General features: G+C 41.0%; 1 protein-coding gene across 1 annotated transcript; it reads left to right on the forward strand.

Moving 5' to 3' along the window:
- The first annotated feature begins 888 nt into the window (after positions 1-888).
- matn1 (matrilin 1) lies at positions 889-23,374 on the forward strand. Its single transcript, XM_041213232.1, has 8 exons — positions 889-994; positions 5,387-5,730; positions 12,755-12,977; positions 14,531-14,653; positions 16,071-16,475; positions 18,432-18,581; positions 21,294-21,374; positions 23,322-23,374. The coding sequence occupies exons 1-8, from the start codon at positions 889-891 to the stop codon at positions 23,372-23,374; spliced, it is 1,485 nt and encodes a 494-aa protein (XP_041069166.1).
- The last annotated feature ends 930 nt before the right edge of the window (positions 23,375-24,304 follow it).

Here is a 24,304-nt window from a genome sequence, read left to right on the forward strand (position 1 = left end):
TTACTATACGAAGAGATAAATAAGTCTAAGTACAGTTGGAAAACAAGAACATATTTGGGACGTCGTTTTTTGAGATTATAGAGAGTCAAAGAATAGGATTGGAGAGTAAACCCGTGATCTGTATCTGTGTACAGTAACATGGTAACGATGCTGAAAAGTGTCTGCAGATTTGCAGTTTACCTTTTTAGCTGAAGTTTACCTTTTTTAGCTGAAGTCAATCACACACAAAGTATTCAGTGGCGCAACTGTATCAACGCTTCAGTGTAATCTGCCCCTTATTCACTTGCTGGTGCCGGGATTAGCGGGAAAATTTGTATTCTAGTCTCGGGAAAACTGAGGAATTCGGCTTCATTGTGAGGTTTTGGCAATCTGGTGCCCCTGGTCTGTATTTTTGGTTTTTACAAAACCAATCTGGCGGTTGAGTTCAAGTGCAGTTGGTTGGGGTTAGGATGTTAGAAAAAAGCAAACATTATTGCAACAAAAGCTCAAACCCAAGCACTCTGCACATATCAAACCTTTTTCGAAAACTCTAAACAAAATAGCTTCGATAAAGGGATCCAAGCAATTATAGCTTCGAGTATTGGTATGGTAACATACTCGGTCACTCGAATGTTTTTAATACTTCGTTTCATTTGAACTCTTGTCATCTTAATTCCTGTCAGTCCCATTCTCACGCCTTTCTTCTTATCCATAAACTGCTGAAAACTGGGGAATAATTTTGTCAAAGGGGTTAAATTTCAACGCATTTCCTGGCACCCCTTTCAGGTATTCCACACGTGTCAGGCTGCGTTTCAGCCTCTGCGAGGGGTGGCATGTTAATACCTAGACCAAGTAGAGCTCTCTGCCACACTCTGTCTGCAGCCTGGACTCCTGCAACTGCTTCTCAAGATGAAGGGACTTTTCAGTGGATTGCTCGTCTTCGCCTTAATCCTGGTCCAGGCTAATGGAGTGCCCAAAGTCAAACCTGCAAAGCCTGGTCCCCAGGTTCCAGCAGGTAAGGGGCTATATTCATGTATTATTATTTTTTTTTAAAACACATAAGAGCTCTAACTATTAACTTAACCTGATTCTTTTATAGTTTATTGTTACAGTTTATAGACCCTCCTAACCCATAATGTACAGAAAATCACCAGTATTTAAGAAAATCACTTTCCAAATGGCAAGACCAGTTTTCTTAAATAGAAGAAAAATACTGCAAATGCTGGAAATCTGAGATAAAAACAAAAAGTGCTGGAAAAACTCAGCAGGTCTGGCAGCATCTGTGGAGAGAGAAACGAGTTAAAGTCTCGAGCTGAAAATGATTTCTTTAGAACTAGCTTTCTTAAATTGCTGATAACATTTTTCAGCTTTCTTGAAATGACTTTGGAATAATTTTGTTGCATCCAAATCAGTATAATGTTGGATAAATATTATAAATAGTGATATTATTGCAATGTTACTTCTGAAATTATAGTTAATACAACATTTTGATTGCTATTGTTCAAAATTTCAAACTGTATTTTTCCTATAGATTACATGGTCTTTGGGATGCAGAAATTTAGGGCTGAAATCCTAGTTATTGCTATTTTTGTCACTGGGTTGAAGAGTATAGCTAGACTTTAGTAAACCTTTCAAGGTGCATTGCACTTAGCATTTAAACTCAATGTGCAGGTGAATATTCATACTCATTTAAAGAATTAATTTAAACTAATAATGTAGCAACCTGTGCTTCAAAGTGCTGAACAGTTGAATTGTTGGCTGATTTTCTGCAACCTTTTGGATATACTGAATCATTGGGCAAAAATTTCCCTTAAACATACAGGATATGGATCAGCTTTGTATCAATCAAACTTAATGTCTTTGGGATATTTTGAACAGTGATCTCAATTGGTGCACCATTGTTGCTACCAAAGTCAAGATAGGTGAGCTCAGCTCAGGTCAGATGTGAAACTAGGGGTCTTTCATGTCTGTATGGCACTGTACCACAATACCTGGGGCATTTACCAATGTAACCATCAGAAGAGCCCTCAATATAATTTGTTTTTTGATGCATTATGCGGTTGTTGGGGGAAAAGGTCAATGGAAAGGATTTCTGCGTGTCTACTATTACAGTGGTTAATTATACTAGAACTGGTGTTGCAGATATTGCTGGCATTTTCTTGGTCCCTGGTAGCAGTAATTTGCATGAATAAAAATAATGTGAACTATCAAGTGCCTGCTGCATACACATATTCAGTGCTCCAAAATTATTTTTCCACTTTCACTCTAATGGTTTGTTAGAGTGGGATTGGAATTGACTATTACAATTATCTCTACTTTTCTTAATAAATTGTGTTATGAGCAAGGGTTGAGCAACTTGGGCCTATGCTCATTGGAATTTAGGAGAATGAGAGGTGATCTTATTGAAACATATAAGAACTCTTGATAAAGGGGGAAAAAACATGCCCAACATCGCCTTCATACTGATGGCCACCTTTGTGTGCGGCTGCATCATGCTGTGCGTAGACCTTCGGTACGCAAACACCAAGTGTCACTACATACTGAGGTTCTCCCTGTCCCCGGTGTTGCGAAGGATGGGTCTGGCCACACTGCTGCAGAGTGCTGCAAGTAGTTGTGCCGTACGTCCTGTACCATCTGTCCCTCGTGGAAAAATTTATGCAGAGAAACACCTTTGACCACAAGTCGATCAGGCAGTGGTCAGCACGTAATGTCTTAGAGGCCCTGCGGGAAAAGGAGAGGGTGGATCCTGTGGGATGGTTCGCTGAGCAGACTGTCAAAGTCATTTGGCAGAATGCCTCATCGCCAGAACTTTCCAACAAGCACCAAAATGTAGCTTGGCTGGTGGTGAGAAAGGCCCTCCCCATCAGATCCTTCTGACACGCCAGGAGTCTCACTCCCTCTGCACGTTGCCCTTGAGGTGGCTGTGGTGGGGATGAGACTGTTGTTCACCTCCTTGTGGATTGTGCCCTGGCAAAGAAGCTCTGGAGAGAGATGCAGTTGTTTCTGTTGAGGCTCATCCCAAGCAGTTCTGTGACACAGGACTCTGTGCGCTACGGGCTGTTCCCAGGGGGACACACCGAGACAAACATCAACTGCAGCTGGAGGATCATCAACTCGGTGAAAGACGCTCTTTGGTCTGCCCGAAACGTGTTGGTCTTCCAGCGCAAAGAGTTGTCCCCGACCAAGTGTTGCAGACTGGCACATTCCAAAGTCCAGGACTACGTGCTGAGGGACGCACTAAAGCTTGGGGCAGCCACCGCAAAGGCGCAATGGGGAATGGTTGCTGTCTAAGACCTTTCTGCCACAGTGCACCTAGGGACTGGGAATTGTTGAGAGCCCCTCGGGCTGTACAGCTCACAACTGAATGTATGCAGTGAATACTAAGTGTATTATAAATGTATTGAAGCACCTCAAGAGTGCAACATGATGTGTGTTGATAACTCCAATACCTTTGTCTGATTGGCTGCATTGACCAAATTGAAATGATTGTAATATTCATTGATTGTATTGATGCACCTTGTGATACATATGTAAAAGTTGAATCTGATTTTGAAATGTTTTGGAATGTTCTGCCAGATATTTTATGAATAAAGTATATTTTTCAAAAAATAAATAAGACTCTTGGCGGTTGTGGGGTGATACTTGACAGATGCTGAGAGGATATTTCCCCTTGTGAGGGAATCTTGAGCTAGAGAGCACAGTTTCAAAATAAGGTGAATATGAGGAAGAATTTCTTCCCTCAAAGGGTCATTAATCTTTGGAATTCTCTGCTCCAGTTGCAGTGGAGGCTGGGACATTGAATATATTCAAGGCTGAGTTGGATAGATTTTTGTTCTACAAGGGTTATGGGGGGACAGGCCAGAAAGTGGAGTTGAGGCAATGATCAAATCAGCCACAATCTTATTGAATGGCAGAGCAGGCTCAAGGGACCAAATGGCCCACTCCTACTCCTAATTCTTATGTTATGTTCTTAATAGTGGGGTTCTTTATCAGGTTTCCAAATGGTTAACCATGATTTGTACCGTTCTTGTGTCGCTCTCTGTCCTATTATGCTTCTTGCTGTTCTTAACAGAAACAACAAAACTCCTCCTGACCAGTCAGTTTGCCAACAGCACACCTTAATGCAGCATTGAACAAAATGCATAAAATTATAAGGGGCTGAGGTAGGATGGATAAAAAGAACCAATTTCCCTCAGTAGAGACATCAATAAACAAGGAGCATAGAGTTAAAGTAATTGGTACAAGGTTTAGAGGGGAGTTGAGGAAATTTGTTTTGCAACCAGAGAGTGGTGGAGGTCTGGAATTTGCTGCTTGAAAGGGTGGTAGAAGCAGAAATCCTCATTGCATTTAACAAATATTCATATATGCACTTGCACTGTCATAAGCTAAAGGGCTGCAGACCAAGAGCTGGAAAGTGGGATGGCTCTTTTTTGGTCAGTGTGTTCACAATGGACTGAATAGCCTCCCTCTGTGCTGTCAAATTTCTACGTTTCAAAGAGTTGGATAATCAGAACTGATGGTCTTGGAAGTGAAATGTTTGTGGAACTCGATCTTTCTTGGCTTGCCTAATGAAAAGGACTCGCTTTTGACAGGAAATAGTATAATACTCTGTATTCAACCCATCTGTATGAAATTGTGTGTGTGTGATCCTAGCATTCTGCTATGAATGCAAAGATTATGCTACCAATTTACAAGCAGAGCCTTATTTTTAATAAAGGATGTTGTATTATTACCTTGCAGTGGCTTATTTGTTAAAGGTGCTGTTAATGTAGTTAATGTAGTGAAACTAAAATGACCCAAGTTCATTCCTGGTCTACATTGAGTTGACTGATCCAACCAAGGTAATGGTAGGGATACTTCAATTGGCCTAAGTGCTCCTAGGCTAGAGTGGAGAAAATGACTCCAGTGACACCTGCTGGAAGGCAGAATGTAGACAGGTATTGGGTGAGGACACAGTAGGCCTTGGCACTAGTCCCTTCATGACCTAATTATCTGTTGAAAATTACTGTTGAGGTTTTTACACTCACGAATGGACAACTGACTGAAATGCCAGAAAATGAGCTTTCACTACAGAACTTCACCCAATTTAAAGCAATGAATGCAGGATAACAGTAAGAGGATAAAGCTTTCAATAGAACAATACTGTCCATGCTATTAGCAGCAGCTTACCAGTCATCAATTAACTTTAATATGCTATATTAGTACTTAAAATTGAACATTTCAGGCATTGGTTTTTTTTCAGTATTTCAGCACAAGATCTGATTTTAACATCTATCTAGAGCATGTGAATCTGCCCTGAAATGCAACTTCATCCTAAGAGAGAGTTTTTTTTTTAAACACAGCTCCTGTTTTCACTTTTATTTTGCCTTCTTTCACTCCCTCCTTTGCTTCTTTCTCTCTCTTACAGGTCTGTGCAAGACCAAACCAACTGACCTGGTCTTTATCATCGACAGCTCTCGGAGTGTACGCCCTTCTGAATTTGAACAGGTGAAAGTGTTTGTGTCCCAGGTAATCGAATCCCTTGACATTGGTCCAAATGCCACCCAAGTTGGGTTGGTTAACTATGCCAGTACCGTCAAAAACGAATTCACCCTAAATGCACATCGCAACAAGGCCAGCGTCTTGCGAGCTGTCTCCCAGATCCAGCCACTCTCCTCCGGCACCATGACGGGCCTCGCCATTCAATTTGCAACGAACATTGCTTTCAGTGAGTCTCAAGGGGCACGGGTCAAATCCAATGCCGCCAGCAAGGTAACTATGGAAACTTCTTTTTAAAGTCTGGTATTGGATAACACTTCAAAAAATATTTGATATAAAGATTTCCTCCTTTTTAAAAATTAATTTATTGCTTTAAAGTAATTTGATCAGTACCAATTTGACTATTCTCTTAGCTTCAGTCATAACAGGTTTGAGTGGCTTTCAAAATGTTCAGTTGCATCATCAGTTTGCCATCCATCCAAGGACAGTCTTCTATTTTCATTAAGTGGCATGTGCCAAGTTTGCTATCTTTTCCACTGCTCCTGATGTTTGGGCAGTCACAAAGCAAAGCGCAAAGATATAAAATAAAAATAGAAAATGCTGGAAAAACTCAGCAGGTCTGGCAGCATCTATGGAGAGAGAAACAGAGTTAACATTTTGAGTCCGTATGAATCTTCTTCAGAGCTAAAGATTTTAAATTTTGGTAGTTATGGATGGCTATCTTAGGAAGAAGGTGAAATAAAGGTCACTTCCTTGATATTGATCTTTGAAGTGGTTGACAGATTAATGCTAAAAACAAAAATGCACCATTGTGCAGTGGTTGGTTAGTGAGAATGAGAGTAACATGTCCATTGTGATCGATGTCCATTCCTCAAACATTTTAAAAGATGCCTGATATCCCTGTTTTTCTGCTACAATAGGATCACTGCTTTTCAGATCAGCGGAACTTAGTGCTGTAACAAGGGCCTATAATTTGTGAACAATACACGCACTCAGGAATCTTGATTGTAGAAGGAAATCAGTTGTCTTTCAAACATATTTCATTGTCAACTTTGTTTTATTTGTGTGGCTGTTGAACACACCACTGTTTAATTCCACAGCTTAATCTGCCAATACAGACCGCTGGACACTTCAAACTTATCAAAGATAAGTCAGTGTTAAAGAACATGACAAGCCATTTGTCAATGACTGTCAAGGTGCTTCCAAATTGGGTCAGTGAGGTTGAGCTTCTTAAGGACGGGTCTCATGCGATCAATCTTAACTAACCCCTGCCGCGTGGATTTTGCACAATTTCAAAGCTTCTTCAATCCAATCACATGTCATGGGCAGACAGGTTCAGTTCTAGACAACATATTTGCTCCCATCTTTTCTTGGGCGGGGGGGGGGGGGGGGGGGGGGGGGGTGGGAGACAAAACTTCAGCACAATGCCCTCACGTATATGCGAGCTGGCCTACAAAACCTCACCCAAGTTTTTCAAATTTGACGTGCAGTGCCAGGCTATGTGACCCTCGAAAGCATTAATGTGAAGCCTGGTCTCATTCTCAGCCAATAGCCAACGCAAAGACCTTATAGCAGTAATCACAAAATACCAAACAGGAAGGAACCCCCTAGTCAAATATCCAAACCACCACCAGGATCATCTACTTCTACCTTCATAACATCACCTGACTGTTTCCTTGCCTTAGCTCATCAGTTGTTGAAGCCCTCACCCATGTCTTCGTTAACTCTAGACCTGACTATTCCAATGCTCAACAGGCTGGCCTCTCACCTTCCACCATCCATGAACATAAGCTCATCCAAATTTTTGCCGTCTGTATCTTAACTTGCACCAAGTCCCATTCACACATCATTCTTTTTTTGATACTCTTTAAAAAGATTTTCTTTGAGTCTTGACTACTATCTGAAAAAAAAAGGAGTGTTCTCCCAGCATCTCAAAGTCTTGATATTTCGGAACCCTGGTATTTTATCAAAAGTCGGTGGGATGCGGTCATCCGCAAAGGTTGATTTGTTTTCTCTTCCATTATTACAGTTCCAAAGTTAGAAATGACCAAGCTAAAAACTCTGCCTCCTTAAAAACCCAAGTAGGTGAATAGAAAGCAAAATACTGCAGATGCTGGAAATCCAAAACAAAACCAGAAGATGCTGGAAACACTCAGCTGGTCAGGCAACATCTACAGAGAGAGAAACACGGGGTTAACATTTCAGGCCAATGACCTTACATAAGGATTTTTTGTGAATTAACAACTACTTCTACCACAAACTAATTTCAAGTTTCGAATATCCTTTTTGTAACATATCCCACTATATCATAAATGTTCGATGTAGCCAAACATTTCTGATCCCTTAAGAAATGTTTTCTAAGAATTTGGGTCTCATTTGACTTTAATCAAGTAAAATACGATTGCTTTCAAATGGCAAATATCAATCTGAAAATTGCACAGAATACAGAGAGACTCCTGTCGTAGTTCTGGGAGGTACTGTCTGAGAACTGTACAACTTTGTTTGTGGAATTGTGTATCTACACAACGCTGAATGAAGTTACAGTTATAGAGGGATCAATGTTTAAGAAAAAGTTATTTAAAAAAAATTTAAACCAATCAGGTCATAGTGAACAGCAACTGACATCCAGCTATAAAGTCAGAAAATGTAAACTTTCCTGATGTTGTTTTGCAATGTCAGCTGCATGTAGCAATGCGGATAGTGAGATACCAGTTCAATCACTGATTCATTCATTCAACCTCATGCTTCACAAGTTCATCTATCTGAGCCATGCGATAATGGGGCACCATAGAGAGGCTACTGGGAGTGAGAAAAGTCAGAAGGAGTTGCTGTAAGATGTTGTGTGTAGTTCGGTGGGTCTCATGAAGGGATTCGGTGTCCTGTATAGTTTAACAGTAAGTGTTTATTAACTATTCACAACTATGTACATGTGTATAGCATAAGGTCTAAGCTAGGAGCTGTCTCCATGCTTACCTCTACACACATCTCTGTCCAGTACAAGACTGCCCTCTAGACTCGGGTCATGTGCTCCTTTACATCACAGTGTGTGCGGTACTATACTCAGTCCCATGTGAACCCTTTCTATGCCAGACCCTTATACTACAGCAATATCATAACAGGTTTGGTTAGGCTGAATTTTTAAATGCCACCGGGGATAAAACCAGAGGTGAGTATGCCTGGGATTTGCCGCTGCTGGCCAGTGTGCAAGTTTGCTGGCACTCTCCTGACCCATTTTTAAAATGGGCGGGTTGGGTGGGAGAAAGCCTCTTTCCCAAGCCAACTGAGATTTTCCAGTCAGCAGGGTGGCTGCACACAGAGGCCAAAACAGTGGCGGGCTCATGGTGGCTGGGGTAGGGGCCTTGCTTCACCCACCTAGGGAGCACCTGGCATGACCATCAGGTGACAACTGTGGCCACTAGCCATCTCATGGCCAGAGCAGCTGTGACCTATTTCAATTTTACGTGCCTACACTTCAGTGGGCATCTCCATTTTGAGGTGCCCTCTCTCTATCTACACGTTTGAATCAGTAGCTTCCACCTCAGCCAGTGGGGCTGCCGATGTGTCATTGCTGGATGGCCTGGCATTGGTCCACCAGCTTCAGGCGCTGACCCATCATCCTTAATAAGGTGGCAAGTGCACCCTCTGGCCACTAAATGGCTTTTTCTTTAACAGTTGCATTGGGATCTACTTCCAACACAGTGCTTAATTTCAATTTTCAGATAGGTATTTACGCATTTTATTACTGAATTGCTGGACTATTTGAGAGGAGATACTTTTATAAAGGAAAAAACTTGTTGAAAACAATGTAAATACTATTAAAAGAACTGGTACCCTTGCATTCCAAAATCGGGTACAAATTAAATTCAACCTCGATAAGTCTGAAATCTCATCAAAATCCAACTCTGATTACTGGTTACTGTTAGAAAAATCTCAGTAACGGCAAAAGTATAAAGTAGATAAAATCCAAAGTATTTTTTTGAAGGTTCATTAAGTTGAGAAACCTAGGTGAAAATCAAGAAAGTCTTAAAGATGGATAGAGAGGTAGAGAGGCTTAGGGAGATAATTCCAGAGCTTACAGCCAGGCAGCTGAAGGCATACCCACCAAGACTGGAATGATTAAAGTTGGGGATGCACAAGGTTGAAAAAAAAATGAGGCAGATCAAGATCACTGATTAGAGGAAGCCAAGCCGCCAGACTGTATAAGAAAGAGAAGACTGGGTGTCAAAGAGTTACTGTGCTAAGTTCCTGGGAAAGAATTAATTAAAACAAGAGATAGTATGAGTGCTGATCTCAGCATAGTTGGAGACAGAGGAAATGAACAGTCCATAATGTGTGATACTTGTAGCCTAGGAGAAACGAGGAGCTCCAACCATAGGAGGAGAAACAAAACAGAGAAATACAGAGGATTCTGATGGAGACCAGAAGTCATAGAGCCATTTATGGCACAGAAGGAGGCCATTCACCCCATCGAGTGCATGCCGGCTCCCCGCAGAGCAATCCAGTCAGTCCCACCCCCCTGCTTGGTCCCTGTAGTCCTACAAGTTTATTTCTTTCAAGCGCCCATCCAATTTCCTTTTGAAATCATTGATTGTTTCTATATTCACCACCCTGATGAGCAATGAGTTTCAGGCCATTCCCAGTCACTATGTAAAAAAGTTCTACTCACATTCTCCCTGCATGTCTTGCCCAGAATTTAAACCTGCGTCCCTAATCCTTGTACAATCAGCAAACGGGAAGAGGTTTTCCTTGTCGAACTTATCAAAATCTCATACACCTCTATCAAATTTCCTCTCAATCTCCTTTGATTCAAGGCGAACAACCCCAGCTTTTTTAACCTAACCTTGTAACTAACATCCCCCCACCATCCCTGGAACAATCCTGGGAAATCTCCTCTGCACCCATCTTAAAGACATTTACTTTCCTTAAGTGTGGTGACTAAAACTGGACACAATACTTTAGTTTGGGCCTAGAGGATTTTATAAGTTCAGCATATCTTCCCTGCTTTTGTACTCTATGCCTCTATTTATGAAGCACAAAATCCAAATGTTTTGCTAACCAATCTCTCAATATGTCCTCCCACCTTCAAAATTTAATGCACGTGAACCCCCAGGTTCCTCGGCTCCTGCACACCTTTTAGAATTAAGTTTATATTGCCTCTCCCCATTCTTTCTGCCAAAAGGCATCACCTCACACTCCTCTGTATTAAATTCCATCAGCCACTTGTCTGCGCATTTCAATTTCTCAAAATTTGATGATGATACTAAACTTGGAGGAGTGGCAAACCATGAGGATGATACTAACTGCGTGGACATAGATAGGCTAGCCATTGGCTCCACTTTCTCCACATTTTCTCTATGCATTCATCACCCTCTTTGTCCCATATAGGATCCACTCCACCTCTTATTACCTGTTTACTATTTAAATGCAAGTAGAAGATTTTTGAGTTCCCTTTTATGTTGACTGCCATTCTATTCTCTACTTGGTCTTTGCCAGTCTTATTGTGCTCTTCACCAACCGCCCCCCACCCCCCAACCCACCACCAACCCCCCACCCCACCCCACCCCCCCCCCCCCCCACCCCCCCCCCCCCCCCCCCCCCCCACCCCTCCCACTTTCAACTTATTGCATTTGACCTGGTTTTCACTTGAAAAACTCACCTGACATGCAGCATACACCCTCCTTTTCTGTTTCACCATTACCCCTATCTCCCTCGTCATCCTCTTTGTGGCTCCGTTACCTTGTTGGAATGTACCTAGCCTGTACTTGAAGCATCTCTTCCTTAAAGATCACCCATTGTTCTGTTACAGTTTTTCCTGTCAGTCTCTGATTTCATTTCACCCTGACTAGGTCCTTCCTCATCTATTGAAATAAGCCCTCTTCTCCATTATTAATCTAAACATTTTAATACAATGATCACTCCTACCCTTATGTTCTCCCACAGACACTTGGTCCATTTGGCCCACCTCATTTCCCAACACCTGATCCGGAAATGTCTCCTCTCTGGTTAGGCCAAGAACATGCTGATCAAGGAAGTTCTCCCTCAAATGTATCTATGCTAATCACCTCAACTATTCAATCCAGTAGCAAGTTCCACATTCTCACAGCATGGCAGATTGCTGTGCTAGACCCTGTAACAAGCTTTGAAGATATGTAAGGCAATGGCAAATGACTCAAGAAAGTGCTAACACAGAGTGGAGGATTACATCAGCATTGAGCTCACCAGTGAATCTGTCATATTGCAAACCACACTGCATTGTGAAATAGATCAAACTTTTCAAGATGATAGTTCATAGTTAATAGCAGCTTCCATAACTTTATTGAGTCGAGACATAAAGGCGCTACAACAGGAGCTGTAAGTGTAAAAGTGAACATCTTTCTTAGGGACAGAATTAATGTAAGCGATAGTTCTAAGGGAAAGCAACAATGGGCTGGAAATAAGAGAGCCTGTAGAAGAAACATTGGGCAGAACTGCGAATATCATAGCATCGCAGTGTAAGACTGGGGCTTCATTACATTAAGCTATTAAGCCCAATTTAAATTGTATATCTTACAAAATATTGCCATAGTAAACATATTGTAAGCTTGTGAAGACATCGGAGTTTCTCTCCACTCAAAGTCCACACTGGGAAGAGTTAGTGTGGTGCTTTTGATGCCCCCTATTGGGTAGTTTCATCATCAACAACACAACAAACTGGTAACATTTCATGCTCTTCAATAGATAAAACACAGGCTAAATACTTCTACACATTGCTCACTTATAATATTAGAAAACAGACAATGTAACTCAGCTAATGACTGTTTTGGGCAAAAGGTCTCCAAAACAAACAAATATTAATTTCTATTAATACTTAGTTACCAAAATGCTGCATTAAATGTATAACTTACTTTTGCAGCTTTGAGTTTTATATTGTGAAGACGGATTAATTCTATGTGCATCAACCATAAATCTATCTAAAATCACCAGATGAACATGGTCACAGCATCTGATACTCTCTGTCCAGAACACTGACTTTGGGACTGCATTCCTGATGTACCTCTGCATAAGGACTATGCCCACTGCTGGTGCCAGTATCGTTCTGAGGTTAAACACTTTGAAAAGCATTGACTAAAAGTATTTTTGAAATGGTTATGGATTAAGATTTTATCGCACTAATGAACACAGACACATGTGCCTTTCTGGCTTCACTTTACACCAAAGCAAAAGTCAGCAACAGGATAAAATCAGCAGTGGACTCTGATGTCCAATCATTCATGACTGCTGCAAGAAATGACCCTTTTTGTGCTCCATCTATTCTCAGGTTGCCATCATTGTGACTGATGGCCGGCCTCAGGACCGAGTGCGGGAGTCAGCCACACAAGCCAAACAGAGTGGCACTGAGATCTTTGCCATTGGCGTAGGCAGGGCAGAGATGAACTCACTGCGTGAGATCGCCAGCGAACCTCTGGAAGACCACTTAGACTATGTGGAAAGCTACAGTGCTATAGAAAAACTTTCCAAGAAATTCCAGGAAGCGTTCTGCGGTGAGTAAAGCACTAAAGAAGAGAGAATGGTGTCAGTCCAGTAGCATGGCAACTAAGAGGCTGCCTCAGCCTCCATGCCCATTAGATCACAATTCTGGGTAACAATGCTGACCATTCAGTGTTCATACTGGATTGGTACCCATATTAAACAGGTACTTGAGCAGCTAATCTAATTCTGTTCACAGAATCATTTTTATTTTCTGGTGATATGATTCCTGTGTAGCTGGAAAAGGAGTATAACAAGGCATTATCACTAGTCCTCTTCAATGTCTATGCTGAAACATTTGAAGACACAGAATCCGGTGTAAAGATTGGGGATGGGGGTTTGGGGTTTGGCGGGGAGAGAATGATAATATCAGTTAGATTTCCAGGTGGCAAAGCACTTAAAGCAAGCACAGAAGAAAGATTACTAAAACTCATCGATAGACTAGTAAAAGCAGGCATGAACTTTGGAGTGAAAGTGAACATTGGCAGAACCAAAGTGATACATATCTCAAAATCACCAAGCAATAGTCATATATTCAAAGAAGGAAGAGAACTAGAACAGGTGCAAGGATTCAAGTATTTAGGAAGTATAACATCTGCAAGTGGAAGGTAGGACAAAGAAATACGAACAAGGATAGCAATGGAAAGGCTGCGTTTAGAGGAGACAGTTGCTAACTAGAAAGATGAGTAAATAACTCAAGTAGCAACTTGTAAGGAACTTGATTTGGAGGGTTGTTTTATATGGATGTGAGACTTGGACCTTACGGAAAGAGGAGACCAACTTGCTAAATAGTTTGAAATTTGGGATTGGAGGAAAATGGAAAGGATCAGTTGGAGAGAAAAAGTAACAAATGATGAAGTGCTGAGGAAAGTGAATGAACAAAGAAACTTGCTGAATATAATTAGGAAAAGGCAGAGACACCAGGCAGGGCACATCTTAAGAGGAAATGGACCAGTAAGAGATATTATGGAGGGAAGGCTTCAAGGGAAAAGAGGAAGAGGGAGGAAGAGAATTTCAATGCTGGATGGCTTGAAAATTGAAGGAAGTTATTGGCAAATGAAAAGACTGGCACAGATCACAGAGACGTGAGAAGACTATAAGCCAAGGACCTGCCTTTGGGCAGAACACATATGATGATAATGATGATTCATGGTGGGAGGGGCTGGTGGGGGTGGAATACCAGATGGAATGCTGAACACTACTTTCATTGCAGACATTTTCATTTGTGTACTTTATTTAATTTGCAGCTTATTATCTATTACTGCACAGTTTAAAACAATAACTATAATTCTATGTTATCTTTCCTCTGCAATATACGGATTTAACAAAATTACATTTACAGTATATATATGTGTGTGCAGTAAAAGAGTTGAGCCATAGGTCACCAACTGAGTCACTGATAGAGCAGTTTAAGAGTAACATTATTCTGGGTATTATTGCTTGTGGCTAAAAGCATTCCTATTATCAAATATTCCTGTGGAAACTTTCTGTAGCTGAGTCTGGATTCACAAGTTTCTGTATGTTTTCTTTTATTATGATTGACGTAGCCTGAATTTTGGTGTTTCAGTGGTGGATCTGTGTGCCAGTGGGGATCATGACTGTGAGCACATCTGCGTGAGCATTCCCAGCTCTTACAAATGTGCCTGCAACGAAGGATTCACATTAAATCCGGATGGAAGAACATGTGGCAGTAAGTTTTGTTTAGCATGGACTCACAAAGTTATTAAACTGAAAGTTAGCCTACCTGCACATACACTTATAAGGTAAGATTATAAGGTGCACCAATGCTTGCCCTTTCCATTCACCTGTGCAACTTTATGTACCAGCCCATCCTGATGCCTGCAATGAACCTAACAGCAGAGGTAAAAGAAACTGTGGCTATTTTCAAGATGAATCTGGGAAATTCCCCCCCAATTCACTAAATCGAGCTAACTCCAGGAGACCATGGTTGCCCATGGTACGTGCCTGAATGTACAAGTCTAGGTTTGTCCTAGCTTTTGCCAGGCACTATTGGCAGGTTTTAGATAGATTGAAATGGAGCTGGTTTGCTTGTTCTCAATCTTCCCAAATCAGCCTATTAGTATGAATACAGCTGTAAATCTGGGCAAATGTTGGAAGCAAACTGGTGGTGCCTATAATTGAAAATGAAACCCAAGATCTAGGCATGAATCTGCAGATAAGTGATGGAATAGTCCTCTACCCAATCCCGTATTTAATGGTTATTGAAATAGAGGTGATGTTGCAAGAGGTTCTAGCGATAAGGGTTTCCCTCTGTGCTGTGTTATACCACCTTTAGTAGGATTTCCTTATATTTACCATCCTCTACGTGAAGGAGTTATATTTTAGCTGTGTGTTCACCTTTTCTCATATAAGTTACAATCTATGCTTCATTGTCCTGGAGCATAATTGGTAATGAACATGATTCTGGAAACCAGCTCTTAAATTCTCTTTAAGAACATTACTATGCCAATAAATTCAAATCTAAGCTGCCTTTTTTTCCAATATAAACATATATCCTACCATTAGTCCTTCATCATAGATGTGGTGCCCAACCCCATTTATCAACTTACCAGCCTTTCTTTGTACTGCCTCTGTCTCCTGTTACATGGTACCTGCATCTGTACACAATATCAAGTTAGTGGTGGGGTGGCATGCTTTGTACAAGTTAACACACCTGTATTGATGTATATGATATAGGGATTCAATGGATACTGCACGGTCCATCAAATGTGTTGAAATATTGTTTGGATCAGAGGTTAACATTCTTCCTGTCATCCCACTTATGCACCTATTAACAGTAATGTTCTAAAGGAGCCTAGATTGTACATTCTAACTGAAATCCAGCACAATGACCAACTTCAATCTTTATAGGTGCTCCCTCTTCAAGATTAGGGGAACCTACTTACATTTTTTGAACCTCTTCCAAAGACCTTGGTCCTAAATATATCTTCTATTTGACTGCAACTACACAGCCCACAAAGGGAATGTTCCTTGATTATCTCTCTGGCTCATGTTATAGTTTACTGTAATAGTTCGTAGAGGGGATGGGGAATATGGGAATGTGGAAGTTCTTTCTTTTTAACTCTTGCTTTTAACTTTGTGCACAGCTTGCAGTTCAGGAGGTGTTGATTTAGCTTTTGTCATTGATGGGTCAAAGAGTGTGAGACCTGAAAACTTCCAACTGGTAAAAAAATTCATCAATCAAATTGTTGATGCCCTAGAAGTTGGTGATCAGGGCGCACGCATTGCCCTTGTTCAGTACTCAAGCTCAGTCAGGACAGAATTCCCTCTCAACAAGTTCAAAACAAGACAAGACATCAAGACCGCAGTCAAGAAAATGGAGTACATGGAGAGAGGAACAATGACAGGCCTGGCACTGCAACATCTGTCTGAAAAAATTTTTGTCCCTTCACAAGGAGCAAGAGAGAACATCCCAAAAGTTGGAATTGTCTTTACGGATGGCCGCTCACAGGATTACATTAATGATTTTGCCCAGAAGGCCAAAGATAAAGGTAATTCTTGGCAGAAAATTGACTTTTTTTGAAAAAAAAATCTATTACCCTCAATCCTTATATGTAGGGGAGAAAATTGCAAGAATACAGAGAAAGAACAAGGGGAGTGGAACTAATTGGATAGTTCTTTAAAAGAGCCATCAGGGGCATGATGGGCTGAATGGCCTCCTTCTGTGCTTTAAGACTCTATTATTCTATAAGGAAACTGTGATGTGATTTCCCCCCAATTTCTCCTCTTTATACCTGTCCCCATTATGCCAGTGCTTACTTTATAATCAGGATGTTGAACAAGTGACCTGCTCCTTGGCTGCTGTGTATGCTACTATTGGGTTAAATACCACAAAGTGTATAACACCAGCAAGACAAAATTCTTCTCTCCTCACCATTTTCCACTTCTCCCTTCATCAGTCAGGACAAGGTGAATTGCCATCTTGAAACGGTTCCTTAATGTAATCAAATTCCCAATGTGCCAAATTTGCCATTTGACAAGCTGAACTTGCTGCTCCATAGAGCAACATTTTGATGCACAAGCTATTTAGGAACATAGGAACCGGAGCCTGCTCTGCCATTCAGTGAGATCATGTCTGACCTCAATGCCACTTTCCTGCATTATCTCCATATTCCTTGATGTAATTAGTCTCCAGAAATTTGTCGATCTCTGTCTTGCAACAAGCTCAATGATTGAGCTTCTACAGCCCTCTGGTGTAGAGAATTCCAAAGATTCACCACCCTCTGAGTGAAGAAATTCCTCCTCAATTCCTCCTCATCATAAATGGCCTTAAATGGGGCAGAAATCCTGCCCTCCAAAAGCTGCCAACCAATCAGAGGCCAGAAGTTCTTCATTGTAGGCAGCCCCACTGGGGAAGCAGTGGTAGCTGCCAGCAACACACCCACCAGAGACCTAAGATCAGCAAGGGACCCATTCCAAAGGTGAATAAAGGGAGAATAGTGATAGCGGGGATGTGGTCACTGGTTTTGGGAGCAGATGGTCAGAGACAAGGATGGGGGGGGTTGCTTTCTGTGGGCCCTTCCCCTTCCCAAGACTGGGTCCCTCAATCAGCCAGTGCGTGCCTGACAATGAGGGACCCCCCTCTACCCACCCCCAGGAGCTCAAAAGCAACCTTGACTGCCCCCCACCAGCTGCTGGTTAAATACCAGCGACGGCAGGAGGAGGCCCTTAAGTGGACTTTAATCTCTCACTTCAGGGCCTCAATTGGCAAAAGTGCACACAAGCCTCCCCACCCTGGACTTAATTAGGGCAGAGGCAGGAAGGCAATGGGGTCTCCAGTTGGCTTCCTCCTGCCCGATTAAATGCCCCCCCCCCCTCCACCTTCCCACCCACCTGCAAACTCGTCTCAGGAGTGGACAGTAAATTCTGCCCTAAAAAATTGACCCTGTCTATCGCAACATCTGTCTCTATATCTATTCTGGTCCTTAGCTTCTTTTCCTGCATAACATTCCTTATCATCTATTACTGAGAAACTATCATAGTTTTCAACATTTCTATCCATCAGTCCTCAAGGACTGGAAGCCTATTGGCAAGCCAACATAAAAAATGATGCCTAGCAAATCAATGAAATCTTTCCTTTCCAACAATCAGAATTGCTCACATTTTCAACAGGAGGCATGTGAAGTCGATTATTCCCGCTCATACCCCAATAAGACCAATTCTAACACTCGGTCGAATTAACCAATTTTATCTGGAGCAACCAAGGTTACGGGTTGAGCCTGCAACTTCTCCTGCTCATTGCTGCAATTATCTATCAAGTAGACGGCACTACAACATTTGTTATTCTCTGTGTTACACGGTCCTAAAGGACTGAGCCTGCAACAACGACAGCATCGTATCAAATTCCAAGTACAAAATGTATAACTTAGCAATGTTGGCATTTGTCCCAGTGCATTTTTATGTACAAAATGTAATTGGAAAGTCATTTTTTTTTTTATCTGTTTCAGAAATTAGGATGTTTGCAGTTGGAGTGGGGAATGCACTTGAGGAAGAATTAAGGATAATTGCTTCAGATCCAGTTAAGGATCATTATCATTATACTGCAGATTTCAAGACAATGAATAATATTGCAGACAAATTACAGGTTAAAATATGCGGTAAGGAATATTCTTTCAATACAACTCAGTCTTTTATTATAGCTTTCTTAATCTAGAGATATTCAAACTTTTCAGTTCAGGGAACCCTGCAAATATTGCACACTCTAAAGACTGCAATATTGGCATGAGTTTGAGGACAGCCTTCAAATATTGACTTATATCCATGAATCCATATCCTAATTTCAAAAAAGACATTGTCAGCTACTGAAAGGAATACAGTGCCATTGTTGCAGGAAATGTTTTTGATTAGCTTACAGCAACAGAAATACAATGCTGGCAAGTCTAGATTAGACCATGTCTGTATTATGGGTGATTTCAACTTGCCTTGTAGAAAATGGACCATCAAGTGTTCTGTGTAAAGTAGCTCAAACATTTGTCTATATAATTATATTTTTAACTCAACACATTATAATGTGGCATGGGCTTTCAAGACTGATCCTGCAGCTGTATCACAACTCATGTGGGGGAACACCTGAGCAACAGTGATCATAACAATTAGTTTTAATTGTATTGGCCAAATGAAGGTTAGTAACAATTTAATACTCGTTCATGATTTCAGCTGGTCTAAGTTCAATAAACAGGCTAAAGGCTTGAAAGATGCTTTCAAAAGGAAACTAACCAAGTACATGAGAGAAAAGGGAACTGTCATGATAATAGCTGATTGTGGTTATGGACTCCAGTATTAGATACTCTATGGTATTCTGTACTATATATGGGGTCATCTGACCTGGGGGCTGAACGTCAGATAGCACATGTTGGAGCCTGTCTTGTTAAAGCTAAGACACTGCAAATATGTGCTCATGTTAGGAAAATGTGTTATCAATAAAGTTAGCTCAGCTATAATGTCAACGGCCTGTGTGCATCATTAAAAAAGGAACAAGAAACAAGACAGGAACATAAAGATATGCAGAAGGTTAAGATGATGTAGGTGTGAAGTGTGGGAGGAGATATGTGTGAAGCACAAACACCAGCACAGACTAGTTGGGCCAAATGTCCTGCTTTTGAACTGTAAATGTCATAGTAATTCATGTAAGCAAAAGTTGATTGGACAACCTCTGTAGGCAGGAAAATTGATGCTAAGAATGCATGCATTATTTTGAAGACCATTCACAGGCAAACAGGAAAGTAAAAGGTGACAAAGCAATGCTAAGCCAAATAGCTAATCAGAAATGTGCAGCAAAAATTAGGCCGAAACAAAAATACTGAAAGAAAATGGAAATTAATATCACATGTAATTAAGGGTGACCAAAGCAACTATTAGAGGAGCTAAAAGATCGAAGGAAAAGAAAATTGTTGAGAATTATGGGAGTAATGGAAAAGATTATTTTTGTTAGGAGTCATAAACAACTGCTTAGAATCACTGAGAAATACCTTAGGACAGATTCAAGAAGAATCTTAAATTATGGCAGGAATGTTCAATGATTACTTTGCAGCAGTCTACCCTCTTATGGATAATGCCCCACTACCAGACATGGATTGTGTGTAAACAAGAGAATTGAGTATATTACAATAAAAGGGGAAGATATCTTGGATGGAATGAAGGGCCTTGAAGTAGATTGAGCTGCGGGTCCAGGTGACTTTAATCTAAGGGTGATTAATGATCTGGAGCATGTCATTTGCAAGCCTCTTGCCCTTATCTTTAACAACTCCCTGGGTTCTGGATTTTTTTTCCTTAGGATGGGAAGATCCTTAAATTGTGCTGCTTTTCATAAGGCAGACAAATTGGGTCCAGGGAACTACGGGCCCACAAGCCTGATGTCAATCATGAGTAAGGGAGATCACTGGGGTAGGAAAGGTATCATATCACTCAACACGGCTTCTGGAAAAGCACGTGGTGTTTAACTAATTGACTAGAATTCTTGGAGGAAGTTAAAAGGTTAGTGGACAAAGGTATCTACTAGACGTGGTTTACTTCAACTTCTAAAAAGCCTCTGATGATGTATCACACAATAGGTTACTCCACAGGACAACATCTTGTGGTATCGGTGGGGAAGCATAACAATGTTTTAGGATTTGATTACACTCCCAGAGGTAAAGAGCTGTGATTAATGACTATGGATCTTCTTGAAAGCTAATTACCAACAGTGTCTCATTCCTGATGATATTCTGCAGGGATTGGTCTTTTTACTATTTTCTTAACTAATGTGAAGTACATTCTTAGGGGTGAAGGGAACATAGTTTACCAATAGGTTTAGTGGTGTGGTGGTATTGTCACTGGATTAGTATTCCAGAGGCCCAGGGTAATGCTGTGGGGACCTGGGTTTGAATCCCACCACAGCAGATGGTAAATTTTCGATAAAAATCTGGAATTAAAAGCCTGATGGTGAGCATGAAACTACTGATGATTGTCATGAAAATCCATCTGGTTCACTAATATCCTTTAAGGAAGGGAATCTGCTGTCCTTACCTGGTTTGGTCTACATATGACTCCAAAGCCAATCTCTGAACAAGATTTAGAGATGTGCAATAACACTTGGATAAATTTATATTATGTTACGACCAACATACTGAAGAGTGTCACAGTGGAAGGCATGAGAACTACATTGTGTAGATCTAGTTCTAAGTAACATGCACTAGCTAACACATTTAGAATTTCACTGCACATAATACACAGGGTGCATGATATGCAGCTGCAGCTAGTGATTTATGGGATGGCTGGAATATGTTCGTATTTTTCCCTCATGTGCTTTATTTTGCTTTCAGCTGCACCAGTTAAAGACCCATGTGCCTGCGAGTCACTTGTGGAGTTCCAGACAAAGGTCGAGAAAATAATTAAAACACTGACATCAAAACATATCCTTTTAATTCCGTGTGTGGTTCAGCATAAAAATATACCAATATCGAATTACCCACAGTTAATAGAGGAAAAATATGTGTAGGTGATATAAAAGCTTCAGTTCTGAACTCTTATTGTGATCCACATATTGCTGTTTGTGACCAAAGCACACACTAACTGCAATGGATCTTCAATTGTCAGCACACGTAATGGAAAGTGTCACATCAGTGCTATCAAGAGGTACTTACTCAGCAGTAACCTGCTCACTGACGCCCAGTTTGGGTTCCACCAGGGCCACTCAGGTCCTGGCCTCATTGCAGCCTTGATCCAAACAGGGACAGAAGAGCTGAACTCCCGAAGTGAGGCGAGAGTGACTGCCCTTGACATCAGGGCAGCATTTAAGCAGGTGAGCATCAAGGAACCTTAGCAACATTGACTTCAATGAGAATCAGAGGGAAAACTCTCCACTAGGTTTGGAGATATACCTAACAGAAAGGAAGATGCTTGTGGTTGTTGGGGGCCAATTATCTCAGCCCCAGGATATTGCTGCAGGAGTTCCTCAGCATAGTCTCCTAGACCCAACCATCTTCAGCTGCTTCATCTATGGCCTTGCTTCCAATATAAAGTCAGAAGTGGGGATGTTTATTGATGATTACACAGTGTCCAGTGCCATTCACAGCTCCTCAGAAACTGAAGCAGAACATGCCCACGTGGAACAAGACCTGAACAATGTTCTGGTTTAAGCTTTAAAGTGACAAGCAACGTTTGCATCCTACAAGTGTCAGGCAATGATCACCTCCAACAAGGGAGAGTCTAATCATCTCCTCTTGACATTCAATGGATTACCATCACTGAATCTTCCATCATCAACACCTGGGGGTCACCATTAACCAGAAACCATCCATATAAATACTGTGGCTACAAGAGAGGTCAGGGGCTTGGCCTAAATAGCCAAGTGGTTATGGTACCGGGCTTGTAACCCCAAGATCAAGAGTTCAAATCTCACCATGGCAAACTATGAAACAATGTAACTTCATCTGAAACAGATGGAAACGGGTTTGTACTCGAAAGAGTTACAAGAGAGGTCAGGGGCTGGGAATTCTGCAACAGGTAACCCACCTCCTGACTCCCTGAAGCCTGTCCACCATTTACAAGGCACAAGTCAGGAGTGTGATAGAATACTCTCCTCTTGCCTGGATGTGTGCAGCTCCAACAACACTCAAGAAGCTCAACACAATCCAGGACCAAGCAGCCCACTTGATTGCCCCCCCCCTCCCCCCCAACCACCAACTTAAACATTTGCTCCCTCCACCACTGGTGTACAGTGACAGCAGTATGTACCATCTACAAAATGCACTGCAGTAACTCGCCAAGGCTCCTTCAACACACCCTTCAGACCCGCGAGCTCTACCACCTAGAAAGTCAAAGGCTGCAGGCTTATGGGAACACACCCACTACCTGCAAGCTCCTCTCCAAATCACACATCATCACAACTTGGAACTGAATTACCACTCCTTCATTGTCGCTGGGTCAAAAACCTGTGGATGTACCAAATCACACGGATTGCAGCAGTTCAAGATGGCAGCTGACCACCACCTTTTCAGGAACATTTAGGGATGGGCAGCTGGTTGGCTTTGCTAATGATGCTCACATGCCCCGAATGAATAAAACAACCTCTGTTACCTACAAGAATTCTATAGGTGTGTTTTAATTGATTTTGCACACACTGAGTTCTTGATCAGCAGAAACATCTGTCACTTGAATGCTCAGTACCTAGAACTTTACTGTCAGCTAGGTCTGATCTTTAGCGTGGTGTGAAGAGATTATGTCTGTGGGTATTTGTAAGATTTAGAATGTAGATAAATAATTCAATGAAAATTTGAAACCATTAGAACACTTTTATACAAAACACTGAAGATTAGTGTTTTGACTCATCGAGTGTTATCCTTAACAATTTTTTATACTAGGTGCCTTCACAAAAAAACTGGCAGCTCTCGAGAACAGGCTTCTTGTCTAATAGATTCCGGTGCACTTTTCCTGACACCCTTAACATCATCACTAAGTATCCTATTGTAAAAGACTGAAAACATGCTTATTTAATATACAAAAGCACCTGAACTACTAAAAATGCTTTCATCTATTTTAAAGTGTCTAATCTAGTTAACCTTTTCCTAGTACAGGAACCCTATAGTGTTAAGTGCAGATGTTAACAAATGGACAAAGCCCTGTGAATTATGCCAGAAACTTTGAATATTTTTGCAGTATATTTTGTATATTAAAGAACGTCACCAAATGTAAAACTGAAATGTAATTTGTATTTATATTGTAATTTACTTGATACCGAATATCCCTCAACCGTGTTTAATTCCTAGCCTATATATTTTGTTCACTGGCTAAAAAAATGACATAATAATAGAACACAAGTTATTGAAATTGTCCCAAAAATAAAATACCCAATGAACTATGAAAGCAAAATATCATAGTTATTCATTAAAGTGGATGAAATACAAGGTGGACAGTTAAAAGAAAAGAATTTGTTAGACAAAACCAGGAAACAAAGTGTCTTACGTGTTAAAATCTGAATATTTATGGAAGTATATTTAAGAAAAAAAGGTATCATACATTTTTAAGAGGTTTTATGGGTGTTCTGTTTTGTCATCTTGGTAAAACATAGTTTATGTCAGGAAATAAAACAGACCAATTAAAGTGGCCTAAAAACATTCAAGTTCTGTACAGTGATTTCTTTATTTACATTATTATTTCTCTTCTTTGGCCAGTTTGTTGGACTCTGTGACTCCACTGATTAGAATATTCTTGTTTCACACTGAAAGTCTGAGTTGAAAGCTGACTGAGGAGTGATGAGCGTTCACACCAGTTATGAAGATTTTACAAGGCACTGCTCAGACCACACTTGGAACATTGCTTTTGGTATTCTAAGAATGAGACA

This window comes from Carcharodon carcharias, chromosome 19 (genome assembly GCF_017639515.1).
Source record: "Carcharodon carcharias isolate sCarCar2 chromosome 19, sCarCar2.pri, whole genome shotgun sequence".
Classification (NCBI taxonomy): Eukaryota; Metazoa; Chordata; class Chondrichthyes; order Lamniformes; family Lamnidae; genus Carcharodon; species Carcharodon carcharias.